The sequence below is a fragment of the Meriones unguiculatus genome, chromosome 8 (genome assembly GCF_030254825.1).
Source record: "Meriones unguiculatus strain TT.TT164.6M chromosome 8, Bangor_MerUng_6.1, whole genome shotgun sequence".
Taxonomy (NCBI): domain Eukaryota; kingdom Metazoa; phylum Chordata; class Mammalia; order Rodentia; family Muridae; genus Meriones; species Meriones unguiculatus.
In genome coordinates, this window is record NC_083356.1 from 110,565,051 (window position 1) to 110,591,220 (window position 26,170).

The 26,170-nt window shown below is 37.9% G+C and overlaps 1 protein-coding gene across 1 annotated transcript in view; it reads right to left on the reverse strand.

Annotated features, from left to right (window-relative positions):
• The window catches only part of Fsip2 (fibrous sheath interacting protein 2), a 75,993-nt gene that overhangs the window by 11,981 nt on the left and 37,842 nt on the right, over positions 1-26,170 (reverse strand). The window contains exons 18-21 of the mRNA XM_060390535.1: positions 17,303-25,937; positions 7,195-16,499; positions 1,861-2,343; positions 485-576 (exon numbers count right to left, since the gene is read on the reverse strand). Coding sequence (XP_060246518.1) covers positions 485-576; positions 1,861-2,343; positions 7,195-16,499; positions 17,303-25,937 — 18,515 coding nt within the window. The remainder of the gene's footprint in view (positions 1-484; positions 577-1,860; positions 2,344-7,194; positions 16,500-17,302; positions 25,938-26,170) is intronic.

Sequence of the window (26,170 nt, forward strand, 5' to 3'; positions counted from 1 at the left end):
GTGATTTCATTTTGCATTTTCTTAGTGATTAGTGATGTGAAGTAACTTTCATGTATTTTTTTTTTGTACATCTTTTTAGAGGATTTTTCTGTTCAGGTATTTTGCATTTTTATTGTGCTGTTGTTTTACTTTGAGGTAGGAAACTGAACAGGAATCTTTCTGTGCTGATCCTAAGGATATCCTTCAGGTTTTAACAACAACCTCAAACAACAACAGCACCCTATCACATTAGCAACTATCTGGTTCAAGACGTTTATCCCCTGGGGAGCAGGTACTGAGACAAATATGTGGTAGAGAAGTGGAAACACAGCATCGCATGCTGAGAGAAAACTTAAGACTTCTAGCAGAGTGAGCAGATGGAGTCAGAAGTGAGGGTTTGGTGATGGGCACTTTCTTAGATGCCGCTTTCCTAGCAGCCCCATTCTTTCCATAAGCCCTACTTTCATCAATTTTCTATGTTTGTATTTCGTTAAATTTTATCTACCCAGAAAGAAGGTCGTCTTGGTTGTATGATGATGAACTCATAATTCTGTGTATGAAGTAATGTGTTGGTTCAGTACCATGGATTTCTTCTTTCTGTAAAATACAAGTCAGGTTTTATATGCAATAGAGCTTGATATATACTTTCTCCCCCATTGGAATTTTTGTATCCTAGTCAATATTTCAATGAAAGTTTTAGAGAGTACTTTAAATATTATTTAAAAATTAATAGACATATAAGTCTTTTTAAACGGCTCTGTAAAGATATTCTACATTATGATACTAGGTTTTGAACACATTTTAAACATAAACCTAGTATAGCTATTGAAATTGTACAATCTATTTTTAGACTTTAACATACTTTAATTGCAGTTTATTGTATTAAATAAGAGAGCAGAGCTACAACTTTAGGCATCCCATACTCTTGTCTGATCAGGCATTTTTAGCACATACTCTGATCTGTTTGTTGGCAAATTCAGTGCTTCTGATGTGACTGTAGTTACATGTGTTTATTTTCTGTAGTTTATTGCAGCTTTTGTGCTAGCCTAAGAACAAAAGCACAAAAACTTTGTTAAGATGTTTCATTAAGGCAATTGTATCATTAAGAAATCCCACATCATAGGATTTTCCAAAAATCTGATTAGTACAGACTTTTGGACAGGGTAAAACCAAAAGGGTCATTGAGTCTCTTCTCACTTGACAGCTTGATGCAGTAACACAAACCGTGTGCTCAATCATGATCAAGAACTTTAATGGATGAATGTAAAAATGATGGTCAAAATACTTTGAATAACTTGTTGCGTGTAGAAAATATGTGGAATAGCATATATAAAAACCTTACATTTACCATGTAACTTCTAAGAAAGGTAACATAACTTTTATTAAGTGAAAGCATGAATTCAAACCAAGATAATGGTTTTCTTTTTGTTATTATTTGTTTTCAGTGCTGTGGATTGGGCCTACGTGTAAGCAAATGCTATGCAACAATATGACTTTCCACAGATCATTTATAACTTCTTTATAACTTAGCCAGCACATCTGGATTCATCCTATTGACGTAAGGTTTTCTATGGATGTGCAACAAATATGTACAGCCAAATACAAAATGCAATCCATTGTTTAATTAATGAGGCTGAATTTCCTTAAGCAGTTTCCATTTTCCATTTTTCCTTCAGCTAGGAGTAATAGGTTTTTATCTATCAAATAGTTAATTGAGTTTCATGTTCTGTTAATTATTTAATCTACACTATACATCTGCAGACCTATGCAGATAATGACTCTCCCTTAGTATGCTTTGCTGGATAATGAAGGTGAAGCCTAGAAGAAAAATGGATGAGTTGTTCACCTTCCTGACTATGGGGAGTTTTGTGTGTGACCTACCTTATATTGTGTCTTGTCCCTATAAGATGATGCTTCTGCCAGGCTTTTGGGAGAGGACACACGGAGCTCAGGAGCAGCTCTTTCAGCCTGTGTCTCACTGGGTGCTGTCTGATTTCCAGTTGTTTCAATGATTTCAATATTTTCACCAGATGTGGGATGACAGCATTTGCTTAGTGATAAGAACTTTCTCAGGCTGCTTGTGCTCGTCTCGGGAGAAACAGCTTGGATTTCTACGGGTTTCACTTCTTGAACTTGGTCTTCAAAAATTTCTTTTAAACACTGGTGTCCAACAACCTCTCCCAAAACAATCTCATCCTCATCAGAAACGATGCCCTCTCTGAAGCTACTTTCTGAATCTTTTTGACTAATATCATGAGCTACTAACCGAATAATCAGATCTTTTTTGCTACTAATATCCTTCAAAAGTTCTACTCTGGTGATATCAGGCCTTCTTACATTTTGAAATGAATTTCTGCCAACAGCCTAGAATTAAACATACAATCAATATTAAAAATAAATATCTCAATTACTTCTCAAATATTACTTTGTATCATAGCTATTTTTTATGATTTCTTACTTCAATCTAGCAAATCTCTTCAAATACCTTTTACTAATATATTTTCATTATTTTAAAAGAAGTTTAGATAAAAACTATGCAGTACTTGCTTTTATCTAGCATTATTTTTACATTGAGATATTACTCTGTCATAGCTTATTCCAAATATCTTGTCTAACAGAATGGTTTAAGTTATATATTTTATTTTAAAATAAACTTGATGTTTTCTTTTTGTCATTTTTCTTAAAAATTGTTATAGAACTACATAATTAACTTGTATTTTATGTTCTCAGTAAGGAATTCTGTGTAAATATAGACATTCACTTTTAATGAAATAGGAAGACTTTACTTCTACTGATAAAAACAATGACTCACTGAAATCATGATCTTCAGATAATTTTTTACCCTATAATCTTATTCTTTGTTTTTGGTAAAAATATGTAAATCTTCATTTCTTTCTTATATTTCATTGCAATTACTCAAATTATCTCACTTTTAATTTTATAAATAAATCCAAGAATAGGTTACTGTAATTCAATAAACAGATCATTTCATTTCTGTAGCTTTTCACTATATCATAGAAATTATAAATTACTTCATAACTAATCTTTGACTTAACCTTCCTTTGCAGCATTCCAAACCGTATTTCCAAGTGATAACATTTTAGAAATAGTGTGACCTCAAGATCTAGCTATAGCACTCCTAGGCATATATGCAAATTATTCTCAAGTACACAACAAAGACATTTCCTCAACCATGATCATAGGAGCTTTATCTGTAATAGCCAGCATCTGGAAACAACCCAGATGTCCATCAACTGAGGAATGGATACAGAAATTGTGGTGCATTTACACAATGGAAATCTACTCAGCAATTAAAAACAAAGAAATAATGAAGTTCACAGGCAGATGGTGGGAACTAGAAAATATCATCCTGAGTGAGGTATCCCAGAAGTAGAAACAGATGGTATATACTCACTTATAAGTGGATATTAGACATATAATATAGGATAAACATACTAAAATCTGTGCACCTAAAGAAACTATGCAAAAAGGAGGACCATGGGTAAGATGCTCAATCCTCATTTAGAAAGGCAAACAAGATAGACATCGGAAGAGGGAGAAAACAGGGAAAAGGACAGGGGCCTACCACAGAGGGCTTCTGAAAGACTCTACCCAGTAGGGTATCAAAGCAGATGTTGTGAATTATAGCCAAACTTTGGGCAGAGTGCAGGGAATCTTATGAAAGTAGGGGAGGTAGAAATACCTGGAAGGAACAGGAGTGCCACAAGGAGAGAAACAAAACCAAAAAATCTGAGCACAGGGGTCTTTTCTGAGACTGATACTCCAACCAAGGACCATTCATGGATATAACTTAGAAACCCTGCCCAGATGTAGCCCATGGCAGCTCATTGTCCAAGTGGGTTTCCCTAGTAATGGGAACAGGCACTGTCTCTGACATGAACTCAGTGGCTGGCTCTTTGGTCCCCTCCCCCTGAAGGGGCGGGCATTAACCAGGCCACAGAGGAAGATAATGCAGCCAGTCCTGATGAGACCAGTTGGAAGGGGAGGAGGACCTCTTCTATCAGTGGACTGGGCAAGGGACATGGGATGAGAAGGAGGAGGGAGGGAGGGAGTAGGGCAGGGAAGGGACTACAGCTGGGATACAAAGTGAATAAACTGTAATAAATAAATAATGAGAAAATCTGTGGAAATAAATTATTTAGAAGCAATTCTTTAAATATTGTAAACAATTAACTTTATTTGTTATATGTAAAAAGTATTAATGTTAGAAAATCCAAATACATGCAACATAGTTGTAGATTTGTTACTGAAGGTGGTTTAAATATGTCTCATTAGGTAAAAAGTATGGCCTCTCTAAGCAGAGTATTAGTGTTAAACCATGAGGCAAAGCCAAGAGCCTAAAGTACCTGACCTACAGGTTTTGTTTATGTTTTTTGTTTGTTTGTTTGTTTGTTCTGGTCTGTCCCTTGGTTGACAAAGGACATGGCACACTCAGATTGGCTTGTGAGATTGCTGTGCTCGGAATTGTACATTGTTTATTACTGTTGTTGTTTTTCTGCTACTATTACTGCTGCTGCTATGACTAATATTATTATTAAATGGATTTTTCCCCTCAAAAAGAATGTGGTATTTGTTTTTGTTTAAACTCACTGTTTTCTGTTGTTTGTATGTGACCTAAGTAAAGTTGGTAACCAGGAAAAGAATTTGTTATAGATGGCTTTATAGATGATCAAAGTTTATTTTAGTAATATTAGAAGATGTCCACACAAACTTTACTCTCAGGGAATTGATTATATATAAATGAATGCTACACAAATATATGCTAATGTAGCAATGAAAACTCAGACAAAAGAAATTGGAAGGCTCAAAGGGACTATCATGTATTGTTAAAAATAAATAACATCAACAGAAGTATAATTGCACAATAATTTTAGTATTTCAGCTTGAAAACATAAAGCACACACCTGCAATTTTAGCACTGAGAGGCAGAGGCATAATAGTCAGAGGCAACTCACGAGAGCCTGGGTTAACTTTTTTTCTGGAGATACATGAACAAATATCTGCTCATCTCAAAGAGAGCACAGGAATAGAGTAAAAAATACCATATAAACAAAGAAACCACCACTGCCACCACCACCAAACAATTCTGCCCAACTCTAGCTTATTAGTTTTACTGAAACTAGTGAGTTTACTGTGGCTGTTTACAGTAATATGGGTGAGAGATTACTTATAGAAGCGCATATTAGTACAAAATTCCACCCCAGCATGGGTGATGAGTCATTCTAATTTCATCCCTTGGCTCCCTGGACAGTTTCCAGGTAGCTTTCCATTGTCTAGTGGCTGTTACTGCTGAAATGATGTTGAGGAGAATCTTGTGAATCTTATAAGCCCCAGGAGCTTCCTGAGACTTGAAAGTGTTATTTAATAACACTTGAGTCTTAATAAGCCTCTATCTAAATCAGAATGTTATATTTGGAAGAAATAGCTAAACATCACCAGCCTTCATAATGAGTTCTAGGTTGGTCAGGTCTAAACAATGACTCTGTCTTCAACAACACAATCAAGCAATCAAGCAATCAGATCAACCACTAATTAACTTATTATCAGCCATAAGACTTAATTCAGAGATTTTTTTTGCATCATTCTGGCAAAAAACAAAATTGAAGTGTTTATTCTTGAGAACAGAGAATATAGCTTTATACTTGTGTCAGGGCAATGGCAGACTACATCCATTAAATGAGTAAATAAAAACCAACAACAAACAAGCCCTCAAAAATGAGCACATTCAATGTGAGGAGTTTGAGTAGAACCCCCATACCAGGAATGGGTTGTTTCTTATTTAGCTGTAGCTCAAAGGGGCCCTATGGAAAGGGGTCCTAAGAACCCTCGAGACACTGGAAGGCTATCAGGTACCCCTCCACAACCTGACAGTAAAATACGCTAGACAGCACGTGGAGAGACAGAGCTGGTGCCTGACTAGAAGCTTTGCTTCCTAACTACCGACTGGCTTTTGTGGCACAGGAAGGCACTTTGCATTCTGCTGGAGGTAAATAGCAGTTTTCAGTATTGTCTACCTGCAAACCATGGAACATACAGCAGTGACCTGACCAGCCCAGCGGCACAAAGTTATGGCAGTAGCTAAATTTTTGCTTACATGTAAACTTAATGAGATAGAACCCTGTGCTGCTCACGTGGCCAAGAACCCGAGACTAGAGAGATCGTTGGCTTAGCAGGAAACCAGTTACTATTCCTTTGGTAAATAAAATGATTTCTCATGGACATATGGCTATACTCATAGCAATACTTTTTGTCAGAGAATAATCTTCTTGGTAATTAACACAGAGATCCACGACTGGAAAGTGTAAAGAAAGAGACTCAGCCCTAAAGGGGGTGTCTATGCCAAACCCCACCCTCAAGACCCAGGGATCTGTGGAGAAGAGGAACCGCGAGGGTCACAGGTGTCTCCTAGACAACGCAGCAGGGCTGTTGAACATATGAATTCACAAGGAGGGTGACAGTATGACAGGACCTGTGCAAGTGTAGATCACAAAACCTTCCGGGAGTGAGGAGAGAGAGTGGGCACGCAGTTCATCCCTAAGCCCTGTGTAAGTGCTCTCACGCTGAGAAACGTAAAACCAGTGTTCTCTGATGGAGTGTTCTAGGGGTGCAAGCACACTCCAGGGGCGCACTCATGACCAAGAGTCCTGACTTGTACAAACTGAACTCTGTGGATTTTTGTGTGCTTTTTTCTTTTGGGAATTTTTGTCTTTTTTTTTTCTACTTGTTTTGTTGTTTTTCTTCTTTTTTTTTTTTCTAATAGAGAGACAGGAAGAAAGAATTTGGGATTGTCTGAGTGGGAAGGTATAGAGGATTTAAGAGGAATTTGGGCTGAGATATGATTAAAATATACCATATGAAAAAAATGTAAATAAAAATATAAGAAAGAGAGTACTGTGGCGCCTTAAATAAACACTTTATATGCATGCTTTTATAAATTTTCAAATAAAATTACATTTCAGTCATCCTAATGTTCATAAGGACACATACTTACATTTCCATGCTTCAAGAACTATCTGTAGTGGGTTATCTTATGGAAACTAGCCTTAGGCCTTTCTTGTGGAATATGGAACTAATATGGCAAGTCCTTGAAAATCATGACTGTGGAGATGAGTCGGTGTACAGTTCCCCTAGGAGAGGAAGAGAGGCCTAGAACCAGTTCACTGTTCGCGTCGTCTCCCTTGCTGAGATACTTACCTCCAAAGGTTTCACATCAAGCCGGCCTGTCTTGTCCAGTGAGATGCGCCTTTCTTTATGTCTGGTTCCTAATTCTGACACATCCTGGGAAGAGGGGCCTTTTCCGCTTATGGATGCTCTTCTCAGCTCCGCGATGCTGCGTCCAGTTCTCCTTATGCAGTCCATCTTAAGTGTCTCCAGAGGCTGGGTTTTCATGGAAATGACGGCCAAGTGTTCTGAGATGATGTTTGGATCTATTCTCAGTGGTTTATTCCTGACGTGTGGAATTATTCTAACCGGAAGTTGGTCTCCTAATATATCTTCGAACTCTTTGTCAGAGTCAGAGCTCATTTGTGCCGCATGCTTTTGTGCCTTTTCGATGATCCTGTCTGTGTCTAGATCTCCAAGAGCAGAGTAAGAGCTCTTTGTGCTAACTCTACTTAAGGCAGCGCTTGAAACTCCATCGACAATTAAGCTAGCCACTTTTTTAGGGAAAACCTTCTTTGTACCTTTCGTATCATAGAGTTCCTTATTGGATTCAGATTGCATTATTACATTACTATAAACAGACTCAATAATCTGAGAAATCATTTCAATATTTTCCGGATCTAATGATTGTTCTTCAGGATTTGAATCCACAAGACTAATGTTACTTTTGGAGATTTCAGCGGATACAGACTTTGTCAGCTGAGATGCGATCGTATTCAGCTCGGGCTTTGTTAAACCGTCTGTGTCTTTGCTGGCCACACCAGGCTTCCTTACTAGTTTAGCCAAGAACAAGGCCAACGCTTCTTCTAAAACTTTAGAGTCTAATATTAAATCCTTTACAGATGCAGATTTTTCCTGGGACTTAAGTTCGTTGATAATGTTCACCACTTTTTCCATAATTTTGACAGCTTCTAGAGCCAATTCTGAGGTTGGAAGTTCTTCCTCTCCTTGAGGTTGAAATTCAGAATTGGAAATCTCCTTCACCATTGAGAGTCCTATTATGTCAGAGAGGACATCACTCTTACCCATTAAATCTTCAAATACAGAGGTAGGAGAGCCAGAGTGTTTTAAAAGATTGGCATAAACTGAATTAACTACCTTTTCAATAGCCGCATCGTCAGCCAAAGGCGCAGTGTCCGATTCCTTGGCAGGCTGCACAACTTTGATCTTACTTTTGGAGATAAATTGTTGGATTGAATTTACTATTTTTGAAGCTATGTTTTGCATATCTGTTTCTTCAGAATTAGTTATTTCTGTTTGCACTTTTGGAAACACAGACAAAAGCTTGGATAAGAATCTTACAGCAATTGCTTCTATTACGTTACACGACAGTTTATGAGGGCGCGACGCCTGTGCTGGAGTAGTTAAGGCAACATTGGTGAGGATGTTTTCAACAACACTGTCCACTTCTGCACACTGATATGGAGTCAACTCGCCACCAAAATAGTTCTGTAACTGGTTGCCAGCCACTTCTCGTAGAACTAAGTCAACTATGGTTTGTGAGAGGAGCTTGCATCCACTGACGATACAATTTTGTAAGATTTCCTCGGATCCAAACTGTGGCAGAAGATTATTATAAATTGTCTGAACCACCAATTGAATGACTTCATCATCATTTGGATGCAAGGATTCTACATACTGTATATCCAAATCTTCATTTTTGGAAATCTCATCTGCAACTGTACTTACTAACTTCATTTGAAGGAATTCAAGTTGTGTCAACAGATTTTCTTGAGGTATTCTAGTTTTGATGTTGTATAGTTGTGAAAAGACTTTTGCTAAGAGAGCAGAAATCACATCATCTAGAAACTTGAAAGGCAACTTTATGGTGTACGGAGATGAGGTCTGGCATTCTTTACTGACCGTCTGCACCACCTTTTGGGCCTTTTCCTCAACATCCTTTGATCCCAGAGGCATGCATGCTGAAGCTGGTGTCTCATCAGAAAATAGTAGGTTGAGCTGATGCTGAAAAATTTCATTTATCACTGTGCCAGTTAATCTTTTTGCTAGATTTTCCCCATTATTGTTGATGTTCTTGCAAATAGACTCTTGAGATTTACATTCCTTTAAAACATTACAAACACAAGAGTGAACAATTTTATTCACTACTGCTTTTTCAATTGATGACATTCTACTAATGGAAGGCGCCTCATCAAGGGAGGATTGTTCAGATGTTGGATGCATGTGTGGTGCTTTATCCCCACTTTCAGTATTCATGCTGCACGGTGGTACTTCTGAAGCTGCCTCTTGGAACCCAGGAGGTACCGTCTGACCTGATTCTTTGACCGCTTGTGGGGCTATCTCTTTTTCCTCTTCTGGCCTAAATACTTTAAGTTCTGCATCTGAAAATTCCTTCAACATTGAATCGATGAGTCTCATAGCTATGTCAAAAAGTTCATCTTGATTCTGATCATCCTTTACATTTGTAGCTTTATCACACTTTTGTGTTTCTGGTGGAAATGCAAATACAAGTTTGCTCACCATTTCAATGATCACATCTTCTAGAAATTTAGCCGGAACAATCCCAGGTTTACTCTCCAGTGAGGATGGAGGATGCTCTGGCATACGAGGCTGAAATTTAATGTTTTTCTCTCCTTTTATCTCACTCTTCTCTGCTTTTCTTTTAGTTTCTGATTTTTTGCTTTCTCTCTTTTTGGCAGTGGAGTCTTTGTTAACTGATGGGGACAAATCCTTTGTTGGAACAGGCTGTGCAGGATCTTGAAGTACAGCCAGTGGTTTATCACTTACAAGGCTTCTGTTGTATGTTGGCTTGGGAAAATCCAATGCCTCTTGTGATAGCATTAAAACATTGTCATAAATATTTTCAATGACGTTTTCAACACGTTCAGTTTCTGAGTTCTGTTCTCCAGGGACATATATTTCAGCTACAGTCTGTTCACACTCTTCCTTGATTGGCACCTGGGCTATTTTTATAGTTTTCTCTCCCTTGGTCTCTTTAATCTTACTCTTACTCTTGGGATTGTCATCTGTTTTCACTGAACCTTTACTGGATTTTCTGTCAATTTTCTTTTTATTGACTGTTTCAAAATCACATCTACGTGCCCCCTTCTCAGGACTATTCTCATCAGCAACTGCAAAATGGGTGTATATTTCAAGAACCTTCCCCTGCTCTTTCATTACAACTAAGTTCTCTTTCTGAGTTTCATCACTTTTACGTTTGTCACTCAAATGCTGTTCCTGAGTACCTTTACTTTTCATACTGGTTTTTGACGACAGAACTTTTGAGCTATTTTCATCTTTATGAGTGACAGACTTCAGTTTTTTTTCATCATCTTTCTTTGTGTCTGTGACATCTGCAGTTGATCCTGATATGAAGTTGATAACATTGCTTTTCATAATGTTAGCAATAGAGCTAAGTATTGGACCTTGAGTATCATCTTTTTTCACTGATGTATCTTTAGATAGAGCAAGCTGTGTCTGGTTTAAGGTTTTTTTAATCTGCATGGATGTCTTCTCTGGTAGGAGCTGAACCCTTTGGGTGATATTTTCTGGGTCTAGAAATGAAAAGAAAGTTGAACACCAGGCTCCTGAAAATAGTGGCTGAATCTTGAATGAAGAGATAGCCTTCTGGGCCAAAGAAGAAACCATTTCTATAGCAATGTTTCCAGTGTCACCTTTCTGAAGACCATCAGACCCAAATTTCCCTACAAACTGATCATACACAATATTTGATATCTTATCAACTGTCTCCTTCCCAACTGGTGGGAAAGAAAATATTTCTTCAGCGTGTGGTAAAACTTTAATTTCACTTTTCCTGAATTCCCGTACCAGAGAATTTGCAAAGTTGATAGCTAAGCTTACAATTTCTGCCTCTGACTTGTCCTTTTTCCTGGAATCTTCAGTAGGAGTTGCAAAAGAACAAAACTTGTGAGCAAGGTCAACAATTACGTCTTCTAAAAATGCAGCTGAAAACAAAGAGGGTTGTGCCTTTTCCTTCCCGGGCTTCGCAACAACAGAAGCATCGCCATACTCAGGTATGTTTTTAGGAGGTGAGTCTTCACCATACAAAAATGGTCGCAATCGGTGATCCATCATTTCCTTAATAACGAAGCCAGCTACTTTACTGAGGAACGATCTTCCCTTTTTGTGTGCACCTTTCTGTACTTCTGCTTGGAATTCAGTTTTTTTCAAAATATTATTACATACAGAGTCAACAAAATTCTCAGAAGTTTCTTCCTGTGGGCTGGCTTCATCCTCCTCTGCTATGGCAAATCTGATCTCATATTCATAAATTTCTTTTATGATATCATTGCTCAGCTTTGAGGCTGCAGCCAGGAACTCATCCTCCTCATCTGGCATAACCTCTTTCTCCTTTAGTTCATTGTCAGTGTCATCTGGAGGGAAGATGCTTCCTAAAAGCTTGTAAATCATATTTTCTATCAGAGAGCAAGGGAGCACTGTGATGCATGATGGCAAAGCATTGGTGTCCTTCAAGATGACACTGAGCACATTTTTGATGATGTTTGCAGCTTCAGGGGAAGAGTAAGAAGAAGGCATTAATTCTCCTGAAACTAATGACTGCACCTGATAATCATAAATTTCTTCCAATAGGAAATGGTATATTTTCCCCCCAAGACAAGAAGTGCCCTGTTGTACGGCCCTGTGTAGCTGAGTCAGAGATTTATATTCATCTAACAGATTTGCATAAACGGAATTGACTGTTTTTTGAACCATTTCTTTATATGTCTCTGAAAACCATAGACTCTCATCCAAATGTTCTGCAACTAAAATCTCAGATGTGGTGAACTCTAAAACAATTGATTTTACTAATGTTGTAACAATGTCCATTACTTTGGCGATTGCTCTCTCTGGGGTTTCATCAGCAAAGCAGTTCTGTATGAATGTCTGAAGAATTTTGCAGACAAGCTCAGTAATTACTTCCTCCAAAAAGACAGCTGAGTTCACAATGAACGACAATTCTCTTTGGCTAGAGTTTGTTGCTTTCGGCTGGCAGGTTTGAGCAACTGGAGCTGAAAGAATACTTTTATCTCCTGATAAGAATGACTCTAGATGATGATTGAAGATCTCCTTTATTATACAACTTGCTATTTTTGAAACAGGTATGCTACTTAGACCTTTTTTATCTTTTGAGAGAGATTGGTATAGATCTGAACAGGAAAGATCAGCATAAATGGAATCAACCATTGTCTGAATTTCCTTTTCTGAAATCATACTCTGTTTTTCATTTCCATGTTTTACAATACATATTGCATGTTTTGAAATTATTGACATGATTTCATTTATCAGTTTTATGACTGTGTTACTTAGGTCTGATTGAGAAGAGTCAGAAAGTTCCATGGTGGAATGCGATGGACTTATTTGAGACATAAGCTGAGTGACAATCTTCTCTAAATGAACATGAGAGAGCATGCTAGTATATATTGTTGAAGCCTGTCTTCGAAATCTTGACTTACTAATGTCATGATGAACTCTGTTTACCAAAACATTTTGACTAAGTTTGGAATGAAAGCTTAAAGGCAGATTTGTTGCAAGATCTGGTGGAATTTGGAAATCAAGAATTTCAGTCAGAATGATTTTGGTTATCTGAGCAGCCAATGCCTTTGTGTCATGCAGAAAATCTTTATTAGGCATGGTTTCCATTTCATATTCTTCTAAAACCTTGCTGTACACAGTGTCGATAATGTTCATGAGCACATCTTTTTCTACTGGGGAAAAACACAGCTCCTCAGCATTCTCTATAGTGGTAACGTGGGCTTTTGAAAATTCCTCTGTTATCCAGTATATGAGGTTTTCAGCTTTATCAAACAAAACATTTTCTGCATTTCTTGTTGACTGCACTTGTACAATGCCAACCACCCTGTGAAATATTTTGCTCACTACTCCAGAGACCACATCTTCCAAAAAGGTTGAAGGATAAGCACTAGCATAAAATACGTGCTCTTGCTCTCCATTATCATCAAAGCATTTGTATGATGAAGTAGACACTTGCTTTTTTTCCACAAATGGCTGAAGATGCTGTTCACAGATATATTTAATAATGAAGCCTGCTATTTTATCGATGAAAACATCATTACTCTTCGTGATATTTTGTTCCACTGATTCTTGAGAACCGGCGTTTTCTAAAATATTCTTGAGAACAGAGTCAACGAGATGCTGGACATTGTCTTCCGAGTAAAAAAACTTGGTTTTTTCTTCATCCTTTGAAACTTTAATTTCATGTTGGGAAATTTTTCTCCTAATATCACTGATCAGATTGGAAGCAATTTCATTAAAATTTACACCTTCTTTGTCCTTTGGAGCTTCCATGTTTGAAGCCTTTGTAGGCAATGAAGGGAAAATTTTAGATAATAGTACTCTGATCATATCTTCTAAAAATGTATATGGTAGTAATGTATTATATGGAGGCAATGCCTGGTTTGGTTTCATAGATTTATTAGTGTTACCAAGAACATTATAAACAATACTATCAGTCATTAAATTGTAACAGGAAGCAGATGACAAATCACCAGAAAACAAGGGGTGAAGAAGGTAGTCTGATATAGCTGCCATGATTAACTTGGAAATGTTTTCCACAAAAGCATCACCATTTTCAGACTCATCAATGTCAGGATCGAGCCCATGCTGCCTCAGAACATTCCTATAGACTGAGGTGACAAGTTCGTCCACAATATCCTCATCACCAAAGGGAAAGGACAACTGCTTATCACATATAACAGGAATCTTAGCTTTGTCTAAGTGATTGTTCACTGAGTTTACTATTTTTTGGGTCATATTTTCCATCTCCACATTAGTACTAGGCTTAGGACTAAAAATCTTTGATAAAACTCTGGTAACGATTTCCCCTACAAACTGCTCAGGGTAGACGCTAAAGAATGATGGCCTCTGAGGTCTGTGAGACTCTACAGCTTCACTGAGAACTTCCTTGACCATGTAAGACACCTCATCCAGTGGAGTTCTGGGGCGAGACAAACTCTCTCCACACAAAAATGGCTGAAGATGGTTATCAATAATCTCTTGAATAATGAAACTGGCTATTTGGTCAATCATAATTGGGCTTCGGCTGATTATATTTTTCTGTATTAAATCAAGAGAATCAGACATTTGTAAAATATTACTGTAAACAGAATCTACCATCTTTTGGAGGTTTTTATCTGTATGCAGATATTGATTATCACAGATAGTGAAACAGATTTTATGTTTTGAAATGGCTGACATAACCTTATTTGTTATGCAGTTGGACATTTCATTAAAATCAGAACTCATCAAATACTTTTTTTCTAAAGATGAAGGCTCAGCAGGCAGGGGAATAAGCTGAGCTAAAAGTCTTTTGATGACATACTCTAAAAATGATTGTGGAAACATGGTACTGTAACCTTTGGGAGACATGGGTTCAGAAATACATTTTCTTAGATTGTTTTGAAGCTTATAGAGTATGATGTCTGCATTGAGAGTGTGGTATAAATTTGACTTGAGCATTCCCTTGAAGCAAGATGGAAGCTGATAATCTACAATCTCTAACAACATGCCATTAGATATTTGTTCAGCTACTGAAAGATTATCAAACGGCAGATTACTACTACAGGTTACTATAAATTCATATTGCTCTGAAACATTGTAATAAACAGACTCAACGATCTTAGTAACACATTTTTTATGGGCTGATGGAAAATATAAGCGTTCTTCAGGATACCTTAGAACGGCAACTTGAGCATTATTTAACTCTTTCACTATTTTGGTGATTAGTAAGGTATTTATCTCATTGAGCCAGGCTTCAGTGATGTTTACGTTTTTCCTCCACAATGATGTAGACAGATTAAAAAATAATTCTAAGATTATCTCCTCCAGAAATGTGGCTGAATACACACCACCACTTATACCTCTTTGATATAGATTATGAAAGGATACTGAGTTCATTCTCCGTGCTTCCTGTCTGTCAGGACATGACAAAGACAAAGGCTTTACGGCACATTGTTTGCCAAATGGTGTTTGACTTTTAAAGCTAGTTGTATTTAAATTATTAAAGGACCTGGCAAGAAAATTATTGTCATAGCTCACAAACTCTACATCAGCTTTAGTTGGTTCTGTTCCTATTAATTCTTGCCCTTTTGCTTTTGGGAAAAAAGGCTCTATTTCGCTTGTTCTGTAGTTCATGTATTTGTTTTCAAAAGGAGTTTGTTGAAAGCCATGAGATAGCTTATCCATCAGAGACTTAACCAAGCTGTGGGAAATAAAATTAAGTATACAGTCTGAGGATAATAAATCTTGATCCATGTCTGCCAGATTTTCCAAAAAGTCTGACTTGCAATCTCCTTGAAATTGTTCATAGTCCGTTGGTGCCTTAGGATGATCAAAACCTCCACCTTGAACATTCTGAAGTACTTTCAAATGTTGACATTCTTCTGCTACTTCACGAAAAAGTGAACTATCCTCAAAAAATGCAGGGCTTGTGCACTTTTCTAGAAGTGTTCTAATAAGCTTCTCACACACAATATTGAGAAGGAAAATTGATTTAGGGGAGAGCCCTAGACTATTTGTAATGATTCCATTACTTTGTTGATTATTTGAGGAGAAAAATGTTCTTGCTAGTTTACTGGGACTTAACTCATCATCTGGAGATTCATCTGGTAAAAACAAATCTAAAACAATATTAAAGACTTCATTGACGACTTCTTTGGATTCATGAGATTTTAGGCTACCAACCAGGCTGTTCAACCTAGATGAGAGGCAATTTAATTTATTTCTCTGAGAAAGATGATCAGTTCGGTGAGATGGGTCCCAGTCTCTGGGGCCTATCTGACTTCCCATGGTATTGACTTTGTTGAAAATGGGCACATTATTTCTAAATGTGGAATATGACTTGTTTCTTACATTATTTTCAAAATGATTCATTCTTAGTACTTTGGACAACACAAAAATCACCCCTTTTAAGAGATCTTGAAAGATATCATCAAAGTCACAAGGTATCACTCCTGGACAGAACATATACTTTGCTTTTATGGAAGCCTGGTGGGCCTTGTCAGCAATTATCATGTTGCCATTAGAAAGAATTTCAATAATAACTTCGAATATACTTAAGGCAAGTTCTCTAATGGAAATAGACCTGCTCTCATGTACTTGAGAATGAATTGAGATATTTTTGTAACCTATTGCATCTTGGACTTCCCATGGTTTCTCTTTGCTACCTTCTTTGGTGCCATCACAAATATTTGAAATTAGGTACCAGATAACTGATTCTGAGAGATGCTCACAAAACTGATAAATTAAAGAATTACTGTATATGCTTTTTAGAGTCTCTGTTGCGGCATTTTCTCTCTTTGAGGATGAAGATACATGAGACAACTTTTCCTCTGTTGAAACTACAAAAGAGAAAGAGAACCATAAACATAAGCACACTTTGAGTATGGTTTATAAAAAATATGGAAAAGTTAACTTGCTGGCAAAGCCATTTTGACTTTGAACCACCTTACTAAAGTCAAAGACAAAACTTAATTTAGTAAAAAAATTGAACTTTTCCTAAATGCTTTTCAATTGTGAATCTTAGGCTGTCTGTTGAGAAAGCAGACGTTTCACATTCAAATCATGACATGGGTTGACTGTATGGTTATGACAACTAGGAGACCAGATTTTTAAGTTTACTGAAACATGCTGCCATAGCTCCAGTGATATGATTACTTAGAAGTATATTAGGTCAAATGTTTGATGCTATGCTGCATTTAATTTTAAGATGTAAAAGTTTGTCTCACACTATCAGCATGAATAGATTATGTGTGTATCAACTCCAGAATGGTCTGTGATAAACTGGAGCAGAAGCAACATGCACACCTACTTTGCACACGTTTTACCTCGTGATGCATGCCCAAGCAAAATTTTCTGGTTTCTTTTTTTTTTTTTTTTTTTTCTCCTTTCCCTCCTATCTGTAGGCCTGGAGGGGAAATAATGGGTCTTTTAGATTGGACACATGAAACAGTTAACTTAGTAACATTTTTGTGTGCCATGGAAGTTTAGAAACAATCAACTAGTTACTGTGCCTTTCCAAAGTTATTTAAAAAAAACAAAAAACAAACAAAATGTAGACTCTCAGACAGGGGATCCTTTAAATACATCTTTTACTGTTTTGCCAAATTATTCCAGTTTAGAAACTAAGTTATCTCTTGCTTACCTTCAGCTCTGAAGTTCTTCAAATGTGTGATCACAGACGTAGCAACATGTCTTGCCACCAAATGCATTTCATTCGGACCCAGTTCGTGATCAGCAAAAACAATGGTGTCAGTTTCCTCCAAAGTCTCTGCTGTTGCTTTGGGGGGTTTATTTTTTTTCCATTTGCGTAATAAAGGAAAATTCTCTTGACAGGGTTCAAGATCTCTATGTTCTCCATCATGTACCCATGTCATTCGTTCACACCACGTTGTGAGCAAATTTTTGTCTTCATTCATTTGTCCTTCATATACTTCAGACAGAGAATTCTGCTTTGACATGAAGAATGGCTTCATGGTCTCCACACTTTCATCAGGGTGTGGCTCTTGGGGAAAGCCATAGCTGGACAGTACGGTGTTCACTATATTTTCCGCAGCTAAGCATATCCTAAGCGGAGAAGCATTTGTCTGGATCTCATCTGGCTCAGCTGGGTTGGTGGCCTCATAATGAAAAACCCTCGGGTTTGCACCTTTCCCCATTTCTATAAACGACATGACTTGTTTCAGTGACTCCTCTGTGGAATCGCTTGCCCTTTTAAACAATTTTTGTAGCATGCTGCCTTCAGGGAGAAAGCTGTTACCTCTTGAGGATTCCTCAAAATGTCCAGGGTTTAGTGTCCTGTGGCTGTGGTCCTGTGACTTGCTTCTGGAGCAGGATGGCACAGCTTTTGACCTGGGCCTTCCCATTGGCTCCAGGCTCTGAACTGCGTTTTCTACATCAGCACTGCTGTGGGTAGTGCTGCACTTTTCATTCATGCCATTCTCTGAGTTAGGCGCCTCACCAGATGCGTGGCTTTGTGCAGTTTTACTCCTTCCGTTGGTGTCCCTTATTGTTGATGTAGATATTTTCACATCAGGTGTAAATTCAACCTGATTAACAATGTAAACATTCTCAGTTCCTTTGAACCAATTGTCGCTTGCAAGGTTTGTGATCAAAGATTCACTGAAATGACTACATTGGTCTATCAGTGTACCAATAATCTCACTTGCAGCGATATTCTCGCTCAGTATGCTGGCTGGAGATGGTTCCATTTGGCTTATTTCCTTGTCTAACTTATTCTTGATTAAACTAAGCATGTCACTGACAGTAGTGACCGAATATGTAAGTAATTCTGAATGGAATAAATGAACCTGTAGGAGTGTATTTTGTATATTATCCTTGGATACATTTGTACTTGACTTTGATTCATCACCAAAGGCTCGAAATGGTTGTAACTTCGGCAACATCTTTTTGCTTAATTGTCTCTGTTGCACTTGAAAAAGATTGTCTATAGGCATTTTCACAATTTCAGAAAACTCATATTTAGAGATATGCTTAAACTTCAGGTCCACAAATGACTCCAACATGTTTAAGACTCTTTGTACAATCTCTGGTACAATGTGGTTGCCTGGGCTCATTGTCACTTGGCCTTTCGTCCTCATGTTGCAGGTCTTTGCGTTGCTGAGGAGGCGCCTGCCTGGGACACCATACTTACCTTTCACAGCAGCGAGTTCTTTCCCACTGGTTAAAGTTCGCTTACTGTCTTGAGTCGGTATCTGAGACAGGAAGCAGAGCTGTAATTTTTCAAATAGCATCTCTACAATTTCCCGTCCAAACATATTGATTTGTGCTTTTGTGTCTGCAGCTCTTGTAGAGCTGCCTTTAAAACGGTCATAGAGTCTGTTTTCATAGTCTTCAAGAGGTGGCAAATTTAAAAGTGAAAGTGAGTACTCTAAATCTTTTGCTTTAATTGAAATTTCAGTCAAAATGTTTTCAGCTATGGTTAAAAGTTTAGACTTTTCATTTTCTGTTTCACTTGTTTCTGTTTGCCATTTGTCAAACATTTTTTGAAATATACCTTCTTTAGGAAAAATTTGTTCTAGTTGTGAAGAAACATTCTCTAAGTAAAAACATGCCTGTTTCTCCGCAGGTGAACCTGCACCCAGATTCTGCTTTGGTAGGGGAAGGTCATCCAGATGTGAGAGGTTAACTGGAGAAGCCAAGTCATGGTCGTTTGCAGTGTGCAGCTCCTGCAACACCGAATGAACAATTTCACTCGCTTCAAGGATCTGCTCAGATGGTAAGGCTTTCGGAGTCACGCTGGCTCTGCTCTGTGCAGCTCTTTCAAGGTCTTTCATAATTATTTCTAAGATACCAGTTATTATATCCTTCGCATAAATTCTTAATTCTGAGACGGGGAGTTTTGTTTTCAGTATGGTTTTGGCGTCCTCTGCAGGTGGAGTTTGTGGCAGCCCAGTGGCAGTTTTAGATCGGTTCTCTTTGGGAGTCTTCTCTCCAGCAGCTAATTTGGTCTTGCTTTTAGACTTACCACCACTAATGCCGAGATGTGGCTTTGTTTTAGATTTAGAGAGAGAGGTGATTTTTGACCTCGCTTTTAAACTTGTTTTACATCCTGGCCTAGGGCTGTTCTTTGGGCTAAGTCTAGAATTTTGTAGCCTAAGAAGGTATAAGTCATCATAACTACCATCAGGGGGAAACCTCTCTTCTAGGTGCATGGAGACAAAGTTTGATAACTTATCAAGAACTATTTGAACTAAGTATCTTCCAATTTGCAGTGATGAATATGGCAAGAGAGTGTTTTCCAGCACAAGAGCATTCAAGCTGTCAGCATGAGGATACATCTGTGGTATCCCGAGTCTAAGGGGGTCACTTCTTTTTCTTGTTGGCTTAGTTTCTCTAAAGCATTGCGGCCTTACTGATGAGCTGTTGTCCTGAATTTCTAATTCTCTCCTGCTTTTTTTATTTTTGTACAATGATGTCACAATCACCGAGTGCATTTCTCCCAAAATATTTTCCACTATATTATTTGATACATTGTCAATATGCGATTGAAAGAATTTCTTCTGTGTTATAGCTGATGTCTTACTTCTACATTTAGACACAACATAGGGGATTTTATTAAATGGGGCTAAGTGGCCTACCATTTCCATTATTTTTTTATTCAAGGTCTTCAAAATCTCTTCCACGGCCCTGAGTTTTTCGTTTTTTTCTTTTGATTTTGATTCTGCTTTTCTCATAAATATTTCTTCCAAAACAACTCTCTGGCTTTCATTTTCCAATGCGATTTGGTTTTCTTCTAAGAGGTTATTTGTACACTGTGGTAATGTGTCAGGTTTTTCCTTCTCATTGTATCCCAGCAAAACCTCATTTGATATGGTTAACTGGGAACATCTAGGATTTCCTGGTGAGGATAAAAAAAATTGCTTTACAGATTCTTTATTGTGTAAAATCTTTAAGATACTAGTAACAATTTCACTCACAATCATATTTTTTTGAAATAAAACGTGGTTTGAATATGTGTGCATACTTTGCATCTCTAAGTCTAAGTCATTTTTAATAAGCTTCAAAATAGCACTGGCAAGGAAGTCGGCATAATCCTTAAGGCTAGTTTGTGATAAATGGATGGTGCTTCCAAAATTTTTTTTGCAGCTGGCAAAAATGGGTTCTGAAAGCTCTTGGCTAGGGACAGCTTTGGTTGTTGATAATTTTAGGACATTCACATCAGATTCAACTTGGCCTAATTCATGAAAACTGCTGTCATCTTGTTCACCATGTTCCAATTCTGGGCTAGCAAATACATTTTCTTTAGACTGAAAGGCAAGAGTCATTAATGAATTCATTCTTTCAGTGGCAAAAGATTGTAACCGATTGAAAATAGTTTCGGTAATAAAGTTGGCGTTTTCCTCACATGGGTCAGGAGCAGGCTCCTTGGTGTCTCTTTCTACCTCTACAGGCATCTGATAAACATCAGCATAAGCTAAGTTCTTATTTTTTGCATATGAAAAATTCTCTGGTTTTCCCTCAGTTCCTTGTGTTATAGAAAGAGGCTGTTGACACAGTGATTTTGGAAACATATCATAGAAGGCCAATCTTGTGGAAGCAGAATCCTTTGCATTTATGGCAAGCATGACCAAAGAAGTAAGTTTACAAAGCACAATGTCCACTATATCCTTGGACACCAAAATTACATCTGCTTTAGGTACTGACACCTTAGGAATAATATTTGTACCCATAATAACTGGTTCAAATTTTGCTTTTGGGAGTTTGCCAGGTATACCATACTTCAGAGTTGGCGTGGCAGGTGAGAGGTTATTCTTGCACACGATGTTTTCATAAATATCACATAAGATCCCTTCAATGGTATCTTGAATTTGAAACTCGAGTATTTTTCCATATTCTGTCCTATTGACTAGCCTTTCAATAATACCATCCTGCTCATCTGAGCAGCTCTCTCTGTCAGAGCTGTTTCTCTCACACTTGCTCTTGCATGACACAATGTCCAACACAGTGTTAACAATCTGACTTGCAATATTCTCAGAAACCACAATGTTGCTTGTCAAGAGAGGACTGCATTGTTCTTTATCTAACTCAAGTTTGATGCCTTGTAAAATTTTCCTAGCCACTTCTTTTGCATAAATATTTAATTTGGACAAAGACAGTTGGCACCATGAGTCCATCCTTTCTGGATTACTATGATCTACTGGACAACAGGGAAGTTGCTCCTCAGAATATGAATCTTTGCCTGACAAAGCTTTGCTTAGTGTTCCTCCTTCCTGCTCTACTGGCAAAGTCACTGGAACTCTGAAATCGACTTGGGGACAAACAAGTGATTCTACTTTGGAAGCAGCAAAAGTTTCTAAATTTTCTAATATTGCCTGCACAATATCTTCTACTACATTTATTTTGGTCTGTCTGTCAACGTTCCAGCTGGGCTGAAGGTCACACGGATGCCCACTCAGTGCACTGACAGGGGAGCTTCTTCCGTAGGTGGGCTCACGAAAAGAAACATTGGTTGAAAAGATGATTGTTCCACATCTGCTTTCACTTACATGCTTTCCTGTCATGGCGGCTGAATACAGCTTGTGAAACACTGTCCTAACGACGTCATTTACCACGACAGTTACATCTGTGTCTGACACTAAAGGGACCATTAGATGATCTGTGGAATGAGCAGATGTTTGAGAAGTCGACACAGGAGCATTGTGGGCCATGCCACGAAAATGAGAGAGGGAAACCAACTTTAACTGGTTGATTAGAGCACTTTGAAAGATTTCATTCAAAATATTTCTTATAATGGGAACAATTGGAGATTTGTGTGGTTCTTTGAGTTTCACTTCAATTTTGTTTAAGGTTCTTTCCAGAATCCACTGGTTAGTAGAAAAGCTTCTCATTTCTTCTCCGCATGATGTTCTATCTCTAATGAGTTCTTTACTTTGTGTGTCATCATCTAGATATGCCTCTGATTCAGCTCCTCCAGGAAGGAAATTTCCATAAGTTGGTCGGTATCCATGATTTTCCATGCCTTTGTTCTCACATTCAGGTTCAGCAAACATATCAGAAGATACGGCTCCTACAATTAAGTCGACTATTTTTGTAAGCATTTGTGTCTCCTGTGGTGAGCCTCTTACATCTTCTGTATAATCTGACGGGTTCATATTTAATTCCGTTTGAATGGCTTTCAAAATAACATTTGATACCTTCTTAGAATAAGTGTACAGAGCAGATAACAATGATTTATCATGGGACTCTGTGAGAGAACTGTTGCTTTCACATTCCCAACCTGCCGTATTCTCTTTTTTATTTTCATCGTTGAGAACATCAATATTTTCTACATTTCCACTGGCAAATCTTTCCAGTTTAGCAAAAACCATGTTAAGAATATCTGCAGCAACAGTTTTTAGTTTACTTGGGCACATTTCTTTTGATTTCTCTATATTGGAAGGTGCTGCATGTTTTTCTTCATTTTCGGCCATAATTTTGGAAATTATTTTAGAGATCATGTTGGTGCACTTGGCCATTTCCTCCAGAGTTGAAGCAAATGATAGATTGTCGATATCAAGTGATTCTGAGGCAGTTTTCAATCCAGAATTTTTAGTGCTGTTATCTATATTAACATCACATAATTTTGCAAGTACATATTCCAGAATTCCTTTGGAAAGGAGCTGGACATTAGGTAGTGTTGGAGTATCCTTATGTAAGCTCTCTGGAGTATCCTTATGTAAGTTCTCTGTGTTTTCCTGATTGCAGGATGGCTGAGAATCAGGGTGCTCACCTGTGAGTTTGCGTAACATTTCATGCAGCGTTTCCCCAATTCGATCTAATACCTGCAGTTTCGGGCTATCCTTAATGTCCTTTTCACTGGCAACACTGTGGTGGACACAAGGCGTGGCCAAGTACTGGCGAAAAGAACTGCTTTCTCGTTTATTTAACAAAATGCTCTTTTTCCTAGTGTCTTCAGAGCCACATAAAGTTGTAGGTTTTGCCTTATCTGTAGAGGGTGAAAATTTTGTTTGATCTTTGTTTGTACTTGATATCATTTCACAGATACATGTCAGTAACGGACTTTCCATACTATCCTTGACACCGATGCCATAGCAGTCTACTGCCTCGCTGGAATCAGTAGGCCATCCTTTGCTTGTATGACACTTGCTATGGTTTGGTTCCCTAGGATTTGGGTTTATCTTGCTGATTTCCAGTTCATTCTGTATAGCCTGCAAAACAATGTTGACTATTTTCATTGTGTAAGTACTAAGTTGAGAATGTAATGATTTCCCTACCAGTGAAGATTTGTTGCTTGTCTGCAACTTAGGACAAATAAATAACTTTAGGCTTTTAAAAATTGTATTGATAATCTTATCAGTGATATCATTTACACGCTTAGACTCACATTCTCCAGACCTTAACCGAGAATTGTTTTCGAGCTCTATGTTGAGAGAAGATAAATATTTCATTTTCTTTTCACTGTCAAACCATACATTGAATGGTGTTTTACTTGATGTATCTTTGGATATATCAGAATGATATAGACAAGTTTGATTAAAAGCATTTTTAATGGTATTAGGAATATATTTTGAGGCCTTATAAAGTATATTTATCACAGAATCTGTTATTTCTTGTGCAAACACTTGAATTTCTGACCCAGAGAACATCTTTCCCAACCAATCTTGATCGGCTAGTCTTTCAGAAGTTTCTGAGATGAAAGGATGAGGAGGAGCATCTTCATCAAGCTTGCTTCCTGAGGGACTAGATGAAACGGAAGACATATCACTGATCATTTCTATTAAAATATGTTTTACAATGTTTTCTGAAGCTTTTTGTATTTGGTGCTTTTGGTCTTGGCTGAAAATTGAAGCATCAGTCCTCAGATGGTGCTTTGTCTTGGGAATGTCATCACTGCTGACAGATAACTCCAACTTTAACCCGCAGTCCTGACATTCTACTTTGCCCTGAGAAGTAAGTTTTGTTGATGGTTTATTACTTCTTTTAGATTTGAAACAAGTATCCCTCTTTGTAGGCCAATGGTGAGGAGTATGCTCTTGTGGTTTTATTTTTTCATCACTGAAAGATGAGTCAAGTACGCTTTGCACCAAGTTATCTATTTCCTCATCATCGTCCTCAGAATAAAGAACCATGCCTGGGACATTAACAGGTGGGAATGGTCTTTTAGTCCTAAGACCATTAAGTGATCTAGGGCCAGCAAGTCTGTACTTTTCTTCAGGGTTAGAAAGACTTCGTACTCTGGGTTGTCTGTGTTTTTTAACACTAGTTTTTACTGGATCCCGGTGAAGCTGAGTTAAGACATCATCCAGTAACTGAAGAAGTACCACTGTTTCTTCAGATGCGAAAAGTCTCTCATTATTGAGTTCAGTTTGGACATAGCCTAGTATAGTGCTGATTGCTTCTTCTACATGACCAACTAGAGAGGACTGTGAAAAAATATTTGATATTAAGTTTTGTATCTCTTCTTTGACAATGAGATTAGCAGCATCAGATGCAGGACTAGATTTCTTTCGGTCTGTTTTTTGATGGACTTTGTGTGTTGGCTCTGTCTTAATTTTTTGGTGGAAATGTTTAGTTGTATCTTCAGGAAGAAGTTCATTTTTCTTATAAGATGCAAGAGTCTTGAGTTTTTCTAAAATGGAATGTACCATATCATCTGCAATATCACACATTGGCTCCAAAGTATGAGACAGTGTGTCTTCAGAGGTTTTTGTTTCTACGGTTAATAAATATTCACCACTAGCTGATATACTTGGGTTAATGTCCACTGATAAATCTTCTTGTGAATACATCTGCACACATTTTTTCTCAACAGCAGACTCTAGCTTCTCAAGCATGTTTTCCACAATCTCTGAAGCTACTGAGCATATGTCAACATTGGACAGCAACTCTTCTCTCTCTCCATCAGACTGGTCAACAAAAACTTCAGCTGTCACAGAAGAGAGAGAAGGAATGGCCTGGCTTAAGTCAGACATTAGTTCTTGAAAAATACTTTCTAAAATAAGTTTTGTTTCTCCTTTCAAGTGACATTTAAAGTTTACTAAGACATTCTTCAGATTTTTCATTTCTTCTATGGCCTTTGCTTTTTTATCATAATGCAACGGAATCTCTAAACTCTCTGTTTCTGTGGTAGCATCTTTGGATATTTTAGTGCTTGTTTCCAATGATGTTAAAAGTTGACTGTCGGATTTACTGCTGCCTACTCTTGTAATTGGATAGTCTGACGTGGATTTTTTGTAATTAACTGATGAACTTGTAGATTGTCCTTTTCTTTGGAATGTTGTGCCAGTACCTGTGCTTTCTGCATGTGCAGAGGAAGGCTTCACGGGTGGGGATGTTCTCACAGGTGGGGATGTTTTTGCAGGTGGGGATGTTTTCATAGGTGGAGATGTTCTCCCAGGTGGGGATGTTCTCCCAGGTGGGGATGTTCTCAAAGGTGGGGATGTTCTCAAAGGTGGGGATGTTCTCAAAGGTGGGGATGTTCTCACAGGTGGGGATGTTCTCACAGGTGGGGATGTTCTCACAGGTGGGGATGTTTTCACAGGTGGGGATG